At 41.1% G+C, this 18,830-nt stretch overlaps 1 protein-coding gene and 1 long non-coding RNA gene across 10 annotated transcripts in view; one reads left to right on the top strand and one right to left on the bottom strand.

Moving 5' to 3' along the window:
• Positions 1-8,281, top strand: part of Fcrl4 (Fc receptor like 4) — a 32,554-nt gene extending 24,273 nt beyond the window's left edge. For all 3 annotated transcript variants that reach the window (XM_046428907.2, XM_046428908.2, XM_046428905.2), the window contains 5 exons: positions 1,233-1,260; positions 2,158-2,240; positions 2,484-2,540; positions 6,116-6,147; positions 6,236-8,281. In XM_046428907.2, coding sequence (XP_046284863.1) covers positions 1,233-1,260; positions 2,158-2,240; positions 2,484-2,540; positions 6,116-6,147; positions 6,236-6,352 — 317 coding nt within the window. In that variant the 3' untranslated portion in view covers positions 6,353-8,281. The remainder of the gene's footprint in view (positions 1-1,232; positions 1,261-2,157; positions 2,241-2,483; positions 2,541-6,115; positions 6,148-6,235) is intronic.
• LOC124082508 (uncharacterized) overlaps positions 1-17,604 on the bottom strand; it is a 56,511-nt gene extending 38,907 nt beyond the window's left edge. For 2 of the 7 annotated variants that reach the window (XR_009225360.1, XR_009225362.1), the window contains exons 1-2: positions 10,431-10,654; positions 6,199-6,564 (exon numbers count right to left, since the gene is read on the bottom strand). This is a non-coding gene — a long non-coding RNA (uncharacterized LOC124082508). Of the gene's footprint in view, positions 1-1,166; positions 1,885-3,542; positions 4,408-6,198; positions 6,565-10,430; positions 10,655-12,605; positions 12,663-17,544 lie in introns of those variants that run through there. The other 5 variants (XR_009225358.1, XR_009225361.1, XR_009225357.1 and 2 more) reach the window with 5 other exon arrangements.
• Positions 17,605-18,830: the final 1,226 nt, after the last annotated feature.

Raw genomic sequence — 18,830 nt, 5'->3', positions numbered from 1 at the left:
TGCTCTGATAGTAGCAGGGTCCAAGAAGCAGCCTCCGCGGGCTCCGCAGCCCTGAGCCAGGGCGGTTCCGGGACGGTTCCGGGAGTCTGTGCTCGGTGTAAGCTCCTATAAGTGTAAGCTCCAAGAAGCAGTCCCCGCGGGCTCAGTTCCGGGAGCTGGAATTCGGCTTCTTGGTGTTTCGTGTTTGCTCTGATATTAGCAGGGTCCAAGACGCAGCCTCCGCAGGCTCCGCAGCCCGGAGCCAGGGCGGTTCCGGGACGGTTCCGGGAGCCGGGACTCGGCCGCCCCGCGCTCCGTGTTCACTCCGATAAGATCAGATTTTAAGAAGCCCCCAGGCGCTGAACCCTAGCAATCTGTCTGCAAGCCGCAGGCGAATTGCAGCCTGAAATTACCTGTTCTATGGCTGAATGAGCTGCGGTCAGTCAAAAACAGGTGTGGTGACGTCAGTTTACCAACATGGTGGCTGCTGGCCTCCTCTGTGGTCTGACCGGTGTGGAGAACCGAGATGGACCGCTTCCTTCCCCGTCTCGAACCCAGAATTCAGCCCTGAGTGCGGTGCTTGCGCGTCTGGCAGAAACTGCAGCGCTGTAACCCTGCGTCTCTATCCCAGCGCGCCTTGCAGACTCTAGCCGCGGGGCGATTTGCTGAATAAGCAGTGTTACCCTCCGTGCGACAAACCTCTCGCGTTTGAGTCCCCGTAGCCGATCCTCATGCGATGGAAATCCTTCCTCCAGGTTCCGGCGCACCCCACTATTGCTGGAAATTCCTAACAAGATATCCTTTAGCCGTCCTGACTTGTCATACTCCCACACAGTGAAGCAGCACACGGGGGTAATGCACTCCCCTCGCCGCCATCTTCCCTCCACCTCTTAAAATTTTTTAAATAAAGAATCAAATGAGTTGGTCTTGGTTGCACATGACTGTAATCCCACAGTGACTAAGGAGGCTGATGCAAGAGGATCCTGAGTTCAAAGCCAGCCTTGGCAACTTAGCGAGGCTCTAAGCAACTCAGTGAGAACCTTTGGCTGGTGTTTAAATGGTCCCCCCTACACACCTCCCCTCCCCCTCCCCCACACCCCCTCACCTCCCCCCCTCCCCACACACCTCCCCCCCACACACCTCCCCCCCACACACCTCCCCCCACCCACCGCCCTGCAGTAGCTCATGTATGTGAAGTCTTTGAGAAAGAGCTCCCTCTGCTGACATGAATGTGCCTTTGCTTTATTTTGCAGGAGGTGGTTTCTGGACAGCTGAAACCAGGTGAGACCTCAGCTTCTGCAAGTGCCTCTTTTGCTTCCCAAGTACACAATATGCAAAACTGTGTGGTTGCAAAATTAGGTCAAGTTATTTTTCTTAGACCTTGTGGCTAAATGCTTCCATTTTCATGTTCCTTGAATCAGTCAAAAATGAGCTTCCTAAAGCCATTCTGTCAGCTAAAAGTTATTATTATAGATTTTATGTATATTTGGATTGGTTTCTTATTTGAAATTGGCACCTTCATTTAAAAGGATGATACCAAAGGTTATAGATTTTCTTGGGTGGGTACAAAATACTTCTGTACCAATAGCTCCAGAGTTAGACCATACGTTATTAAATATATGTCCAAGGGTTAGATTCTAGATTTTTTATAAATGTTCTAGATTTTCTGGAGGTATATGCTTTTATTAATCTTATTTTTCTCCAAGACATACAAATATATTAATTAGACGGTGTTCTTAATTTCAGTTTGGGAAATATGGTCCTCTTCTGTCAGTATCTCAGTCTTAGGTTGTACCCAGGAACTGGAGCGTGTATCATGTCAATTCCTTCTTAAATTTCCCAACATAACAATGTGAAGACATTTGGCCACTACTTCCTGAGGAGAAGACCAGTTTTTAATCCATCCTGTCGATGAGACAATGATTGTTACTGTGATGTCAAAGACTTTGGTCTTGTCCCAAGGTAGCCTTCCATACCAAAGCTCCCCAGTTTCTTTCAAAACAACAATCCAACTTAATATAGACCCACTGAAGTTTCAATTAAACTCTTCAGGGTTCCCAGTTCCCTACGGACTGCTGACTTCCCTCCAACCCACTTTCTCCACCACCTCTGCCTAAACATCTCACCCTCAGGCATGTTGGAATGCTCCAAGGATTATCATGTATTTCTGTCTCATAGGAGTCCTCTCACCCCCAGCCTGGGACAGTCCTTTCATTACATCTGCTCTGCCCAGGTGGAACCACACATCTCCTGTGACAATGGTGAGGTTTCCCCTATAAGAAACTGCTCCTAAGACTCCACCAGGGAAAGATAAATCGCTTTGAGCCCCCTGGGAAATGCCGCTCATCTCCCTACAGTACTCTGGAGTCAGATATTCCCAAAGAATAATCACTTCATGTGTGTCTAAAGAGAGTGGAGGGAATGCTTGGGAAGAGGCATCTGCAGAACATAACAGACAGAGACAGACTGGTAATGTCATCTTTTCTTTCCAATGCACCCCAAAGAAGGAGATTTGGTATATGCTGAGATCCAGACTATTGACCTGGGAGAAGAAGGAGAAGGTATGTTTTGGAACGATTATAGCTACAAACTATACTCATTCATTCAGCAAATATTTATTGAGTATCTCCCATGTGCTAGGTGCTATTATAAGTGTGGAAAGTCACTCAGCAAACAATTCCCCACAGTGTGGAGCTTAGATTCTAAAGATGGAAGATAGACATGAAAAAATACATACTATAGATGAGGTTGTGGCTCAGTGGCAGAGCACTTGCCTAGCATCTGTGAGGTACTGGTTTCGATTCTCAGCACCACATAAAAATGAATAAATAAAACAAAGGTCCATGGACAACTGAAAAAAAAATTTAAAAATACATCATTTTTGCTGATGATCAGAACAAAAATTAAGCATCCTTCTGATAAATATTGTGATCTTGATGGTTTGTGTACTAAGGTTGCCTATAGGTCTGAATGAATGAATATTTGCAACATACATACTACTATGATAGGTATTATGTTGAGAACATTTATATATAAAATATTGGATACAAATTTACAATGGAGTTATGTCCCAATAAGCCTGTCATAAATAGAGAATATTTTAAGTTGAAAGTCTATTTAATATTACCCTACCAAACCTCAAGTTTAGCAATCATTCTATGGTACACCATAAAGTACCCATTGTTTACCATCCTGTGATACTGTCTTGGCTCAGTGGAAGAGTGTTTGCCTAGCATGCATAAGGCTCTGGGTTCAATTCCCAGTGCTGACAAGAGAGTATCATACCACCCAGCACTAGCCCAGGAAAAGGTAAAAATTTTAAATCTGAAGTATGGTTTCTCCTACAGTTTTTGCACAATTGTAAGGTCAAATGATTGTAAGTAGGAGTCTCTCTCTCTCTCTCTCTCTCTCTCTCTCTTTCTCTCCCTCTCTCTCCCTCTCTCCCTCTCTCTCCCTCTCTCCCTCTCTCCCTCTCTCCCTCTCTCCCTCCCTTCCTCCCTCCCTCCCCCCTCCATAGATGATGATAGATACTATTCCTTAATTTACTATTGAACTTGGAATTTTGTTCTGGATGAAGTTAAGTTACTTGGTACCAACTGGATCCTTTCAAGGCTTGCTTTTTTTAAAATTGTTTTAATTAGTTACACATGACAGTACAATGATCTTGACATATCATACATTTGACTCAGATGGGGTATAATTTCTCATTTTTCTGAGTGCACAGGTTGCAGAATCACATTGGTCATGCGGTCTCAAGGCTTGCTTTTAAGCTTCATTATGGCAGGTCCCAAGCAACCTTTAGAGGAAGGCTAATCTAGCCCTAATAGTAAAGCAACATTTCTGAGGATTCTACACCAGTTGCCCCATCTATCACGAGATCTGCACGAGCATCTGGGGTTATTTTGCCCGTTCCTTTCCGATGGTTCTTACCTGACCCAAGATAGTTTCCTCTCTCATATGTAGTATTAATATTCAGCCAAAGACTTGAGGCTACATACCTGTCTGGAGATCTCTGGAGCTTTTGATCTGCCTTGCTGTTGTCTCTCTAGTACTCTGTCCTAGAAATTCTAGCTACTAAGTTTAACAGGACTGTTGGTCTCTGTCACTTGAAATCAGAGAGCAGACCAGCCTCTATTAGGACTCTCCAACCTGTGCTGCGGTGTAGAAGCTGCCCCCAGGTGGCAAGACTGTGCAACTGCAAGGCTCCGCTGTCTACTGGCTTTCTTTTAGGGCTCCTGGTCGGTCCTGGACTGCCTGTTGTCAAATGCCTGAAAAACATTGCATTATCTGTTTGTTTGTTTTCTGGTGGTTGAAAATGGAAAGGTAAATCCAGTCCTTTTAGTACCTTTTGGCCAGAATGAGCAGTCCTTCTTCATTTCCTTGAATCTCATTCAGATCCCATTTCAAGGCCCTCAAATGAGAGGAGACCTGCTGTTAGACATTACTGTGGTCAGTTGTAACCTGTAGTCCACTTTGGGGTTTTTTGGTTGTTGTTTTTTTTTTTTTTGGTATACGCTATTTATTTTCCAAATCAGGGAAATCACTTTTCAGTTTCTAAGATGAATCTCTGAAGGCTCCTTCACCACGCTGGGGGCTTATAAAGCATCATTTCCCCATTCCCTAAACACACACACACACACACACACACGCACGCACACACGCATGCACACACTCCCAATAAAACTTCTGGGTAGAAACTCATTGCACAGAAACCGATCTCTCCTTCTAAAGAAATCTGTTCAACAAATCTTTTTTTTTTAAATCTCTCTCCATATTTCCTTAATTTGATTGATTAACCCAGACTCTTAGAGTCAAAGAAACAAACTATTATTTTTTAATAAATCTAAATATGGCATCTCATCTGAGAATGTAAACCTCTAGTATCTCTGTGCCTTGTGGGAATTTCATTCATAATCTAACACTGAGCCTGTTTTGCAAATGAAGTAGTGGTTAAGTCCTTTCCCAAGGTCACAAAGCCTGTAAAACACAAAGCTAAGACAAAGTCTTCTGTCTTTATTTAATATTTGCTGCTTGTACAACCGATTCCTGCTTGACCAATAATGTATCACCTGATCATCTGCTTTGTCTCTTTGCTCCCTGAGCCAGCCATTGGCCAGGACCCTCTGAATAGTAGAATCAGAACCACTAATCATTTGTTTGGGTTGGTTGAGTGCATCTGTCTTATACAGTTTTTCCTCTATCATCTTTCCACTGTATCCTTAACACATTGGCCCAAACACCATTTTTGTTAATGGATTGGTTATATTTCAGGCACTTGATGTATTAATGAGCTGTAGAAAACCCTTTTCACTTGTTCCTTCAGGTTTTCATAAAGGCCCTGAGATCATAAGCAAAGCTCTGTCCATTTGCAGGAGGAATGGACACTTTTTATCACTTCACTAACAATGTCTGTAATTCCAAAAGTGTATGGGTAGGAACATGGTGAAACAGAAACTTCAGGTGCCCCAAGATATATCTCCTTTTCATGTTCTAGTTCTCCATAAAATTATTATGGTGCTTTAACGATTCTACTTTTTTTCCCCTGAGACTCTTAAATTCCAATATTCGTGAACCAAGAAATCACATCTGCTAAACTTTCTTTCTCTGTGACTCCACCTCTAAAAAAAAATATAGCAATAAAATCAAGAACTAGAACATGATAACGTGAGAGTTTTCCTCACCGGGCAACACATATAGAGAGTTTTATGAGAACTTGCCAAACCATCCAGGACAGTGTGGTGGATGTACTCTAAATTAAAAGTACAACGAATTAAACAAGGAGAAAAATATTCTCTCAACATCTGGTAGAAGAAGAAGTGAAGTTTCTTCATGTGATGAGGGAGAGTTTTACAGATCAATGAAGCTTGAGAAGAACTTGCAGAGGGCTTAGTTGAGAAATGGTAAATTAAAAAAAGAAATGGTAAAACACCTAATGCTATGCATAACTAATAGGATATGAGCCAATAAGAAAAGAAAGAAAGAAAAAGGTAAAATAGAAAATCAAAAGATATGTTGGGGTGGGGAAAACACGACATTGATGGAGAGGGCCCAGTGACCCCCCCCCGCCCCCGATCTAGGAAATACGTTGGCAGACTGGGCTCTAAGTGAATTCTTATGGTTCCCTTGTCCTCCACAGGTAACACCCCCTGGATGCCTCCAGAGGACAAGGTGAGCCTCATTTCCCTCTGTCACCACCACCTCCAGCCCTTTCCTTCTCACCCTTTCAAGTTCCTCCGCTGTCTTCTTTCTGTCCCAGCATGCCTTGATAGTCTACTCTGAGGTGAAGACACAGCTGCCAGTTGACTCAGATGGAAAAGTCGGCTCCGATGACGAAGATGCAGAAGAATATTATGAAAATATCGTACTCATGTGACTTGACCCTCCAGGCCCTCGGAGCAAGCAACAGATGCAGCTTTCTGACACTTACACCGTATGCACTCACCCCCAAGACGCCTCATTATCCACCCTGAAGCAGTGATGGGATGACCTCTGGCAGCCTTTGCTAAAATGACTGGGTTCTTGTCCAGAGCTAGAAGAAGACTCTGTTCACTTGCTCTGGGCCGGATCTAATGTGTTCTCCAGAATCTGATTTAGGGCAGGAGAATAAGGAGAGAGAGAGAGAAAGAATGCTTTTGAAAAATAGAAACATACTTTTTAGTGAATTAGGACTTGTACAAAGATAGAAAAGACTGAGCAATGTGGTTCTCCTTTTAATACCTTTGTGATTCCTTCAGCGGAGAACCCTTGACATCCTTTGGTGTAGCTGTGAGCAGTTGTACTACAGAGACCTGAACAGCCCCTCCCCACCTGCCTGCAGTTTGCTCTGTCAGGATTCAGGTGAAGATGAAAAGATCCACTTCAAATGGTTTATGGAGAAAGGATTTTTTTTCCCAAGATTTTAAACACTTACAAAATCTTCAGGAGAGCTAAAGAAGCAGGCTTTAGGCTAAACTTCCCAAAGCAAAAGGGATTTATGTTACTATCACTTGGAACACAACCTTATAATATTAGAGAAAAAGAGATATAATAGAAAATTAAAAAGCAATTTTGCAAACCTAAATTTGAATTTGAAATATCAGTATAAATTCATGATAAACTCCACATTTTAAAAAAATGTGCACTTCTAGGTTCATCCACTGAAAAGACATAATCATCAGTTAAACAGCGATAAGCACTCCTTGCAAAGGTTATAGTCTCTAAACACCCTGTCCTCCTCAAGTGAAAATAGGGCTGTCTTTCTTGTAAGAGTATTGTCTTTGAGTTATCAAATAGTTACTGAGAGAATAATTCTTCCAAAAAATAAGAAAACGATGAAAGAAATAGGAAATCACTATCTCTCATGATGTTTCATGCTGCCCCTACTGGTTAACATGAAAGAGAAAAACCACAGCCAAACAACAAGTGGCTTCTGGTGGAAAAATACAGTACGGTACCACCTATGGAGTACTGATGCCCCAAATATCAAAACTGAATCCCAGGGTTGGGGATGTAGCTCAGTTGGTAGAGGGCTGGCCTCTCATGTCTCATGCACAAGGACCTGGGTTGGATCCCCAGCACCAAAAAAAAAAAGAAAACTGAATCCCATCAAGTCTTTAGACCTAATTACTAGTTTATAGGAAATACATGAAACAAAGGAATGGGTTAGAATAGCATCAGGGGATTGCAACCAACAAAATGCAAACTGTGGGAAAATTCTACAGGACCAATGACCTGGTTTCCTCACTAATAAATGGGAAGGGAGGGAGGGAGGAAGAAAAGAGAGAACAGGAGAAAAAGAAGAGCAAGATAAAGAGAAAAGGGAGAAAGACATAAATTAAATAGTACTCGAGACCTATCAACCAGAAAGAATGAGCAGGCCCTGTTTGGAACCTGATTCAAACGAATCCAGGGAAGAAAGGGAAAAAAAAAAAAAACCACATATGAAATATTAAGAGAAAATTGGATGCTAATACTAAGAAATTCATGTGTTTTGGATAGAAGTGATAGTATGGTTATATTCTTATAAAAACAAAAAGGCACTCGTTTTTAGAGCTTATGTTGAAGTACTGAATGAAAGGTGTTAGCATTCAATGCACACTAAAGAAGAGGATTAAATGATAGATTTGACTTGAAGGAATCGATGGGGGAGGGTGGGGAGAAGAGGGCAGGGATATCGGACCCCTCATGCGTGCTCCATCTTTGAAGCTGAGTGATGGGTTCCTTGTGTGGGGGAGGAAGTGGGGTTTATACTATTATTATTCCTGCTTAGACTCTTCGATTCTTTTTGTGTTTTTAATTTTCCACAATAAAAAGTTAAAATCTCTATGCCCAGAATGCCACCTCCTTTGTCACTCCCTGATTCGACCCCTGAGGCAACTCTCACTTCTGCTGCAAGAGTGGGGGTCTCCTCTCTTTGTTCCTTTCCTCCCCCAGGGTTTATTGACTCATCCCTCATCCCCACAGTCCTCCAGGGACTCCTTGCATGAGGCCACAGAGCTGCATGGTGACCTCCAGCTGATCCTGGCACATCTAACCAGGATAGACATTTTTCCCTCTGTCAACTGGTCATGGGAAATTTACCACCAAGCCATGGTTGTGGAGTTAGAGAGCAGCACAATATGAGCCAGTCATTGTTTATTCAACTTACTGTTGCTTTCAGGTCATGTCAGAACCCTGCCCATTGTGTCCACGTAAGGAAGGAATGATCTTGAGCATGTGTGACTTTTTGGTTTTTAGATAAGAAACTTCCAGTTTGAAATGAGCTAGTCAGATCTCTGGTGAATCATGGTGAAGTATTCAGTGATCATGACAACCCAATTCTAGCCAATAGCTTTCTTTTTTTTTTTAAACAAAATAAAGACAGTTATTTTAAGAGGGCACGGTTTTGCTTCAAAACTATAGGGTCTCCTCTCAAAGCTTGCTGCAGACTTTGCACAACATCCTGAATAGCCACTGCACTCCTGGGTCTTTTCAATATGCTAGATTATAAAAGCCGAGAACAGAGCCGGCTGCACAGTAGCCTAGACAAGCTAAAGACCCCTTGTTTGCTCAAGAGCCCACTCAGAGACAGTAGTTTTATTCAATTGTTGAGACTGAACAGGGCAACCAAATGTCACCCAGAGGCCTTTCAAATGTAGGGTTTCTTTCTTGATAAAATGGCAACAACAACTTAATTTTCTTTGAAAGCACTTTTCCAACCTGCTGTAGAGAGCCAATTACATAGTAAAACCTAAGAGAAAAGGGGTTAAATCAACATAGAAAGAAAAAATAATTTGCTAACTTATAGCAGCAAAAATCTGGATATTTTGCTAAGAATAAAATACCAAGGATGGAAGAACAGAACTCTGAGGATAAATAAATCAATATACTTGGAAAAGATTCTGAATGCTAGTACTGGTTTTTACAATCTTTATTGGTCCATGACAGTGAGATTCATTGTAACATATGCACTCCTCCACATAATATAATCTGATTAATTTCACTCCCCAGGATCTCCCGTAGTTATCCCCTCCTGCCTCCTGCGATGACTTTCCTCTGCCTTCTGATCTCCCTTAGATTTTTATGAGATTCCCCTTGTTCCCTTTTTCTGACTCCCACATATGAGAGAAAACCTATAACGCTTCACTTTGCAGAGTCTTGCTTATTTCATTTAACATGAACCTCTCAATGAGCAGGAGTTTTTCAAGTCAAGATATTCCAAGTCCGTAACGTGTTGCTTGTTCGCTTTACGCTCTTAGACAAGTTACAGGTTAATTTTCTGGGTTTCATTTCCTTCTCTGCAAAATGAAGGTCACGTCTGCCTCCTGGAGTTCTTGGGGGAAACGTGCCCCATTCAGGCTTTCACACTTACTGTTCCTTTTCTATGAGGTCTTCTGTGACCTCCTGTTTAGTTAGCAACCTGCTCAACTAAATACCTCTCATCCATATTCATATTTCTTCAAGTACATTTCAACTTCTGATATTCTATTTTTTTCTTCTTTATCTGATTTCTCCACCAACAATTGGTGCTCTAAAAGGAAAGGGACTTTGATCTGTTTTGTTCCCTAACGTATTCCAAGCGCATCTTCTCAGAAGCCAACACATAGCAAGCACTTAGGTAACATTTGTGAATTATGAGGATTATATAAAGCAATAAATGCAAGTGCCTGATAGTGAACTTCTCTCATATAAGTACTCAATACATGTGAATTGATAGTATTACTATTATCGCACTCACATTTTGTAACTCAACAAATATTTATTGAGCACTTAGTATGTATCAAACACAAAGATTGGTCAGAAAAAGTGTCTCTTCTTAAGAAGTTTCCAAAGTAATGTACTGAAAGAGATAGATACATTTTTTAAAAAAAACTTTCACATAACATAGAAGTAACATTAGTGTGTACTTAGCCTGTGATTTAGGGAAAATAACATTAATAGTCATAACTGATGACCTCAGACATCTCAGGAGCTCTCTAAAACAAAATACCAACCTTTGCATCCAGGCTGAAGGGGATGGTTCTGCTCCATACCGTCATCTTGGAACCCAGGTCCTTGCATCTCACAGAGTCACTCTGTTCAGGGTTCCAAATTCTCTGTAAAAGGAAAGAGTGTGTGGACTTTACAGGTCAGCCCTGAAAATGGTATGCATTCCTTCCTCCCACATTCCCTCTGCCAGAACTTAGCCACAGCTCCCTGCCTAACTCAGAAGGTACAGATATGATCAGCACCCTAGTTAGTCAGTTGTTGCCACATTAAGCCAAGGGAAATACACAAGGACATTTTCCTGGGGGAGGCAGCAGACACAGAAATCACTGACGTGTGGAGACAGGAAAATATGAGTTCAAAGCTAGGTCACAGTTAGTAGCTCTACAATCTTGGTTAGTGGCTATGTGACCTTGCTGAAGTTACTCAAATTCTGACCTACTTTCTAGCTCAGAAAAAATGGAAAGAACTATAGAAATTTAATTGATGTGAACTCAGAAACACATGAAATTTTAAGAACAGTGCCTGGAACATAGTATTTAATACATGTGTGAAATAGATAATGCATCAAGGCATAAAAGAACAAAATGTGTTCAGGACAGTGCAGTTGAGTAGCAGAGTTGCATAATATACTGCTGCACTCAGGACCTTGGCTTCTGAGTACCCAGGGCCACTGGAGTTTTAAAGTCAATCAACATTCAGATTAGCCCTTCAGACAGGCCCTCCTGGTGGCTGTGTAAAAGATAACTGTAAGGGGGTGGGTAGACCTGCTGGTGACAGGGAGAGATCACTATCATCAGGTTAGCTGAAGGGGACCAGAGCCAGAGACTTGTTAGAAAGGTCGGGTGCAAAACTAGTTTTGTGGGAAACTCAGTAAAAGCAGTTGGTTGATTGGAGGTGAAAGAGGGGGTTTAGAATGACTCCCTGGACTAGGTCTCGAGGGACCAGGGAAATGAGGGAACACAAAGAGACAAGCAGAATCCAGACCCACTGCCCACCCTGCACTCGCGCTTGGTTCAGATTTTCCCAGTCGGTTCCCACAACAATTTTGAGATGCCCTTCAGCTTTCTTTCACCCGGCACGTTACTTTGTGGCCTCATTTTTTTTATTGGTGCTTTGTACATAATATTATACATAACAGTGGGGTTTATTATGCTGTATTTGTACATGCACCTACTGTCGTTTGATCAATTTCATTCCCCCTTTCTATTTCCCTCTCCTCCTTTCTTCCTTGATTCACTTTCTTTACTGATCCCTTTCTATTAGTTTTTCTTTTTTTTTTTTTTTTGTACCAACCCAGGGATACTTAACCACTGAGCCACATACCCAGCTCTTTTTATTTTATTTTATTTTTTTAAATTTAGAGACAGGATCTCACTAAGTTGCTTAGGGCCTCGCTAAGTTGCTGAGGCTGGCTTTAAACTTGCAATCCTCCCGCCTCAGCCTCCCGAGTCACTGGGATTAGTGGAATGCACTCTGCGCCCTAACTATTATTATAATTTTAATGGGTGCATTATAATCACATACAAAATCGAGATTCCTTGCGTTGTACTTGTACCCAGATGTAACACACCTTGGTAGACTTTTGTCCCGCAGTACTTCCCCGTTTCCACCCTCAACCTTCCTCTAGATCCCTTTTCTCTGCTCGGTTATCTCACTTCTGTTTTTGTGAGATCCCCTTTTATTTAATTCCTTTTCTCTCTCTAACTTTCACATGAGAAATTTTTAAAGACTTTCGGATGCTTCTGACGATTCCTTGCCTTTTACTCTTGAGCCAAGTTAGAAAGTTTCCCTGTATAATTTCTATGATCCTTTTAGTTCCTAGGTTTCATGGTCCCCTTTTATCACGACCTTCCTCTGTACCCAGAAACTCCATCCCAACTCTTGCTGGTCCTGTTTAATAAAATCTCTAAACTCAAGTATGAACTTGAGGTAAGATATAAAAACAGCTCCCACCCAAACGGCGGTTCAAGAGCCACAGAAAGAGGAACCCCAAGATAAATATATCATTCATGTTTATGCAAACGTGTGTTGGGTCATCGGACTTCCCAGAGGCATGGAAAAATAATACCGCAAACATTTACATAAGCTGGAGGGTTTGGTGGAAAGCCTCAAACCCACGGGCTTCTATTATTTTCTGGTTTAAAAATTAGGATTTTCATTAGAAAAGGAGATTGGCTCACCTGCACAGGGTCCTCCTTTCAAGAAGCCACAATTCCTCCCAGGAAGCTGCCCAGGGACTACAGAGAAGATAACAAAATTAGATGCAAAACTGGTTATGTAATTTATGGGGCCTGGTGTGAAATTAAAATGCAAACTCCCTCGTTTAAAAGGCAAGAAAATAAATGTACCATTGAAGGCACTAAAATATAACAGGGCCTGGTGGTACATGCCTGTAATAACAGCTACTTGGACCCAAGTTTGAGGTCAACCTAGTGAAACCCTATCTCAAAATAAAAAAAATAGAAAGGGTGGAGAATGCAGCCTTGGGGTACGAGGCTCTAGTTCCAGTACTATACACTCACAAAAGTAATAAAATATGAAGCTTTTTCCTTTTCTTTCATAGACCTTCCCTTGACTTGTCTAATCCTTTTATTTCCTATCTAATGTCATCCTATGAAAAGAAAAAATAAAATTATAAGTCATCAGCACGAATGTTCCTGCAATGCCAATTTTACCTGCCAATACAAGAGCTTTTAATTAATATGTAGATGGGTTACTCAGCTTTGTGTTAGTGGTGTTAGATGTGCTAGTTGCTTTGACCAAAACCTGACAAGAACAATTTAGAGGAAGAAAAGTTTATTTTGGCTCTTGGTTTTAGAGACCCATGGTGGAAGGGCATGGTGGAAGGGCATTGCTCCATTCATGACTGGCCAGGAAGCAGGGGGCGGGGAGCCACAGTGAAGATGTACCTTTCCAGGACATGCCCCCATGACATACCTCTTCCAGCCCTGCCCCCAGTGAACTGCCTACAGGTAACCACCTAGTTAATCCACTCCAACTAGAAGGGACTGATTAGGTTACAGCTCTCATAATCCAGTCCTGTCACCTCTGAATATTACTGCATCAACACCGGAGCTTTGGGAGGGCACCTCACACAGAGACCAAAGCAGTGGAATCACCAAAATTTGTTCTTATTTTATACTTTGTACAGACAAAATGCATTTTGTTCGTATCAGAAAGGTAGAAATGCTGCAGATTTTAAAAAAAAAATACTCAACTGTTTATATTCCATTTCTTTAAGATGTTAAGAAACATTTTTCTTTTTAAATTATATTTCCTATTCCCCCCACCAGACTTTTTTAAAATATTTTTTTTGTTGTAGTCGAACAGAATGTCTTTATTTTATTTGTTAATTTTTTAGGTGGTGCTGAGGATCGAACCCACTGCCTCACACGTGCTAGGCAAGCACTCTGCCACTGAGCTACAGCTATGAGCACTTTCTGCCTTTAGTTTTCTGATGAGTAAGAACTGAAAGGCAAAGCCACTCCAGGTTGCCGTGTTTTCCTTCTGTGTATTTTCATCATAAGCAATTAACCAATGCAGAGAGGCAACATAAAAAGGGACAGGAAATTGATCTTTCATTGTTTTCCAGAATACCATGTCCTTCTTGCTCTGTGGTGAGCTAGTTCTAGTTCAAATGGAAAGTGCGACTTCCCTGGGCTGTCAATCATCCACATTCCACAAAGAATAGTTTTGAGGCTCCTTGAACTCCCACGCAAGCTGGATCGGCCTGGGATTCTGTTGGCCACAGAGTGTCACTAATGCCATTTGCAAATGGCAGCAGGGAAGGCCGACAGGCATACTGCAGGCACCTCCTCAGCACATTCTCAGCCTGGTCCCGGCAGATTTCATTTACAAAACACAAGTTCGAAGTTAAAACTATTAGTAATTTCAAGATGGCAACAGCAGAGTATTAAACCAAGCTTGGGGTCCTTCTGAGCATGGGGTCCTATGGGACATGCCATATCCCATGAAACTAGCTATAATTAGACATTTTCATCAAGTCATGAAAGGCTGGTCAGAAGCCGCTCCAACAGAGAAGTGCTCTGGAATCAAACAGGCTCTACACAGCATTATCTACCCTCAAACAAACAAGTTGCTCTCTACAAATTCTATAACTAACTGAACCTGCATTGGAATATTTAAATATGCTAGTTCTGGGTTTGGAAGGCTAACTGGACCCAAAAAACCCAGACTAGAAACATTTTTGACTAAACAGTCATGTGAATGAGAAGAGCTAAAAGCAGTGTTGGCAGGCTAACAAACTTCATAACTGCCTCTTAGGCAGCTCTTTGGTGTATATTTTATACACATATTATTTAATCCTCTAGGCAAGCATAATGCCAATTTTATAAATGAGGAAACTGGGGCTCAAAATCTTGCAAAATTTGCTCGAAGTCATTCGAATGATAAGCAACAGAGCTAAGATTGTTTCATATCTGAATAATTCAAGTATCCATGTTATTCCTACACAACAAGCTTCCTCACTGGTTTGTTCAAAGAATCAGAGTCTGATTTTAAAAGGCTGAGTTGCAAAAGTACTACAAAAAGAAGGGTCTTAGAGATGCTAGGTGAGATCCACCTTGGCAGATCCAGCATGTATTCTAAGAGGAGGGGAAATCTGCCTGAGAAACCTAATGATAGGTGCCTGTGTCAATTTTTTTTCTCTAAGTACAACCAGGTAGCCAAATTATCTTTATGTTTGTTGGTTTCAGTGCTAGGGACCGAACCCAGGGCCTTGCACATGCTAGGCAAGTGCTCTACAACTGAGCTACATGCCCAGTCCAGGTAGCTAAATTAATAAGGAAGAAAATTGTATACAGAGTGATGGGTGATATCCAGGGGTTGGCTTAGGTGGGGGAATGGGTACAGATCAGAGAACTAGCAAAGAATATGAAGGCTGGAGACTTATGGGCCCTGGAGGCCCATGCAATTAAGCAAGGATGGAGTACACAAAAAGCAGGTCCAGTATTCAGAGATAAAAGTCAAGGGTCAGATTAATCTGACATAATATCCCTCTGGATGTCGTTAGGGAAACAGTAGCCAGAATGCAAAGTGACCCAAAAGCATAGTTAGCTTTCCTGGAGAGCAGCTGCTGATGGTGGATATCAGACATTTTCTTTCTTCCTTTTCTCTGTTATCGTTATTTATGAACCTTCGATTGCGGTGGGCAGTACCCTAAAGACAATTCCACTAGTCTTTAATAAATCTTGTTGTACTGCTCAAGAAGATTCAAGCTACGACATACACATCAACAAAGCACCGAGGCTTGCTCCAACGTGAACAGACTAAGGAACATTTCACCAAGTGAAAGAAGACAGACCCAAGAAAATCATATACTGTACCAATCCGTTTCTATGCTCATAATAGGCAAATCTACAGAGAAAGAAAGTAAATTATTAGTAACTAATTTCCTGGATCTGTGGGTGGGGATTGAAAGTGATTGCAAATGGGTACTAGGTTCTTTTTGGGGTAGAGAAAAATGTTCTAAAATTAAATTATTGTAGGCCGGGGGATAACTCCGTGGTACAGCATTTTCTTAGCATTGCATATGGCCTTGGGTTCAATCCCCAGCACCATAAAAACATAAAAATGAAAAATAAAATAAAACTGAATTGAAATTGGTTTGTGTTGATAAAAACAAGGGGCTGTATTTTAATTAATTAATTTATTTATTTTTGCAATGCTGGACATCAAACACAGGGCATCATGCACACATGCTAGGCTAGTGCTCCACTGATGAGCTACATTCCTATCCCCAAACAAGTGATTTTTCTCATTAAAAATTATACCTCAATAGAGCTATTAAATATATATTCATTCACTCAGTTATCTTTTAACAAAGAATCCATCACCACCAGGTAAGGCAACTTGGTATAAAGGTTAGAGAGGAAAAACATAAATAGATCTTTGAAAGAGCAACAGATTTTGTGTCACCTACATTCAGGTTCTGAATAGGCAAGGAAAACATTACCAGTTTTGATTTGCATACCTACCCAAGGAGGGAGGGAGGTGGCACCCATTTTAAAATAAAGAAAATTACTGTAATAATTTGTCCAAGGTCACCCAGCTGGTTGGTGGCAGAACCTGGTGAAGGAGCCTGTGTTCATTCGCCCCTCTGTCATGATAGTACATTGTCTGTAAGATTTTTCCTCCAGAAAATGATGCAACATCGTTTAAGAAATAAAGCCTTTTCTTTGCTCTGATTTGGTTTTGCTGCCTGGATTTTCTCTTCTGTATCGACTCTCTCTCTCCCTCACTGTATTATATGACACTTGTCTCCTAGCCACTATGCCAGAGCATCTTCTTTGTCAACATTTAAAATTCTCCTCATCACTCAAAGAGCTCCTAAGAGGTTCTGGTCCTTCTCCAAATTGATGAACAGAACCCTAAGAGATATCCCAGCCCCACCCAATGATTATGAGATTACTATAGCTAATTTCCTACCTCTTGCTTTAAATATGCCCTCCAGACACCTTTGAGTATTATCTGAATGTTTTGTAAATAGTTCAGTGTTCATTTTTAAACTTCAGAACACTGAGTTTCCATTTCCTGTCACCAAAATAGCCCTTAACAATTTCTCTTGAGAGGTAACTCTTCAGCCATGGAAACTGTCCCTGCTACAGCCGGCTTTAGGACTTGCATTGCATCTGAGTTCCTGTTCAAATGCATGTGACTGTTGTATCTTTTTATGGAACTTATTAAGGCTCGGACAGATCTGGATTCTGGTCTTGGCTTTGCCACTATAGTCCACAAGTCTTTGTCTTTCAAAGAACTTGAAATTAAGATATATAATTTCCTTCAGCCTCTGTTTTCTACATTTATAAGATATGGATAGCAATATCTGCCTGAAAGAACAGTGCCTGGGTTATTTCGCTGTTTAACTTTTTTAGTGTGGGGGCAAAGATTTCAAAAGGTAATCTTTACAAAATATCCAATGTGGTTACAGTAATCATCCAATCAACGTACCTATTATTAGACTAAGAATCTTTCAGGTCAGAATAAACGCATATCTACCACATTTTATTTTTCTGAAACCAACCACAAACGACAAAAAAAGAAAAATGAAACTTTATCTTCAATGAAACTTTTTAAAAGCCACATCCCCAACCTACTTACTCTGAAGAACCATAGGGAAATTCAAACGAAACCAAGAGAAGAATGAAGTTGACCGTGTATTATTTATTTAGCTTCAGGACAGAAGAATTTAACACACATTCAGTGTGGTCACTTATTAACTATGTTGACTTTATAACTCTAGTATTCTTCTGGCTCTAAAATTCTAAGATAATTGCAAAGGTACTTAAGCAGTCCTGGAACACATAAAAAAAATAAAACTAGAAGGATCCTTCCTTAATATGAAAATAATTATGTGTCCAAGCCAAAAGTCAGATTCACTTTGAATGAAGAATACTAAAATAATTTCCAGTAAGGCTGGGAAATGTAGGATAGTTTAGAATTGTTCTGATAGTATGTTTGAGGAAAGGGCCGTTTGTGTAATGGTAATAATAATCGACCCCCAAAATTGAGTGAATCAACACATAAAAGCTGACTTTAATCTCAGTTTCATGTCCAATGTGCCTCAGCAACAGACCCAGGCAGTGAGAGGCTTCACCCTTTTATAAATCCACTCTCTGAAACACACACGCTGTGTTCCAGTAGCCAGGGAAGGGCTGATGAACATTTCCTACCTGTTCTTGTATATTTCAGCCTGGAATTAGTATGTACCACTTTCACCCACAGTTTATTGGACACACAAATCATGTGGTTCTCTATTATCAGGGAACTGGGAAACGTTGAGAATATGGCTATTCCACGAGCAGTAAATGCCTCTGCCATATAGTACTAGCCAATGAATAATCATCAGGAGAAATAAAACATCATAAAAATTGTTAATGCACTAAAATTAAAACATACATGCATAAAAACCAGGAGCCATAAAAGGCATACAAGAAATTGAGAGCTGAGGTAAACTGAATCCATAAGGATATAGATTTGAAGAACATGATTAACAAACTTGAGCTAAAGAAAAAGACTTTAAGAGAAAAATCATTATAGAGAATAAGTTCATTGGGGGTAGGGGTACTGGGGATTGAACCCAGGGGAATTTAACCACTGAGCCTCATCCCCAGCCTTTTTCGTATTTTATTTAGAGACAGGGTCTTGCTGACTTGCTTACAGCCTCACTAAATTGCTGAGGCTGGCTTTGTACTCACGATCCTTCTACCTTGGCCTTCCAAGCCATTGGGATTACAGGCATGTACCACTGCTCCTGGCTGGGTTATTTCTTAATGATAAAAAGGACCTTCTTAAGAAAGATAGAACAAACCCATCCCAGTTAGCTCTTGCTGCCTAAAAACCACACAAAAGCCAGGTGACTTAAAGCAATGGTTCTATAATTGGTC

This window comes from Marmota monax, unplaced genomic scaffold, assembly GCF_021218885.2.
Source record: "Marmota monax isolate L192 unplaced genomic scaffold, Marmota_monax_Labrador192_F-V1.1 WCK01_AAM20220418_F8-fsc00145, whole genome shotgun sequence".
In the NCBI taxonomy this organism is placed as follows: domain Eukaryota; kingdom Metazoa; phylum Chordata; class Mammalia; order Rodentia; family Sciuridae; genus Marmota; species Marmota monax.
This window is presented reverse-complemented; position numbering and strand designations above follow the sequence as displayed.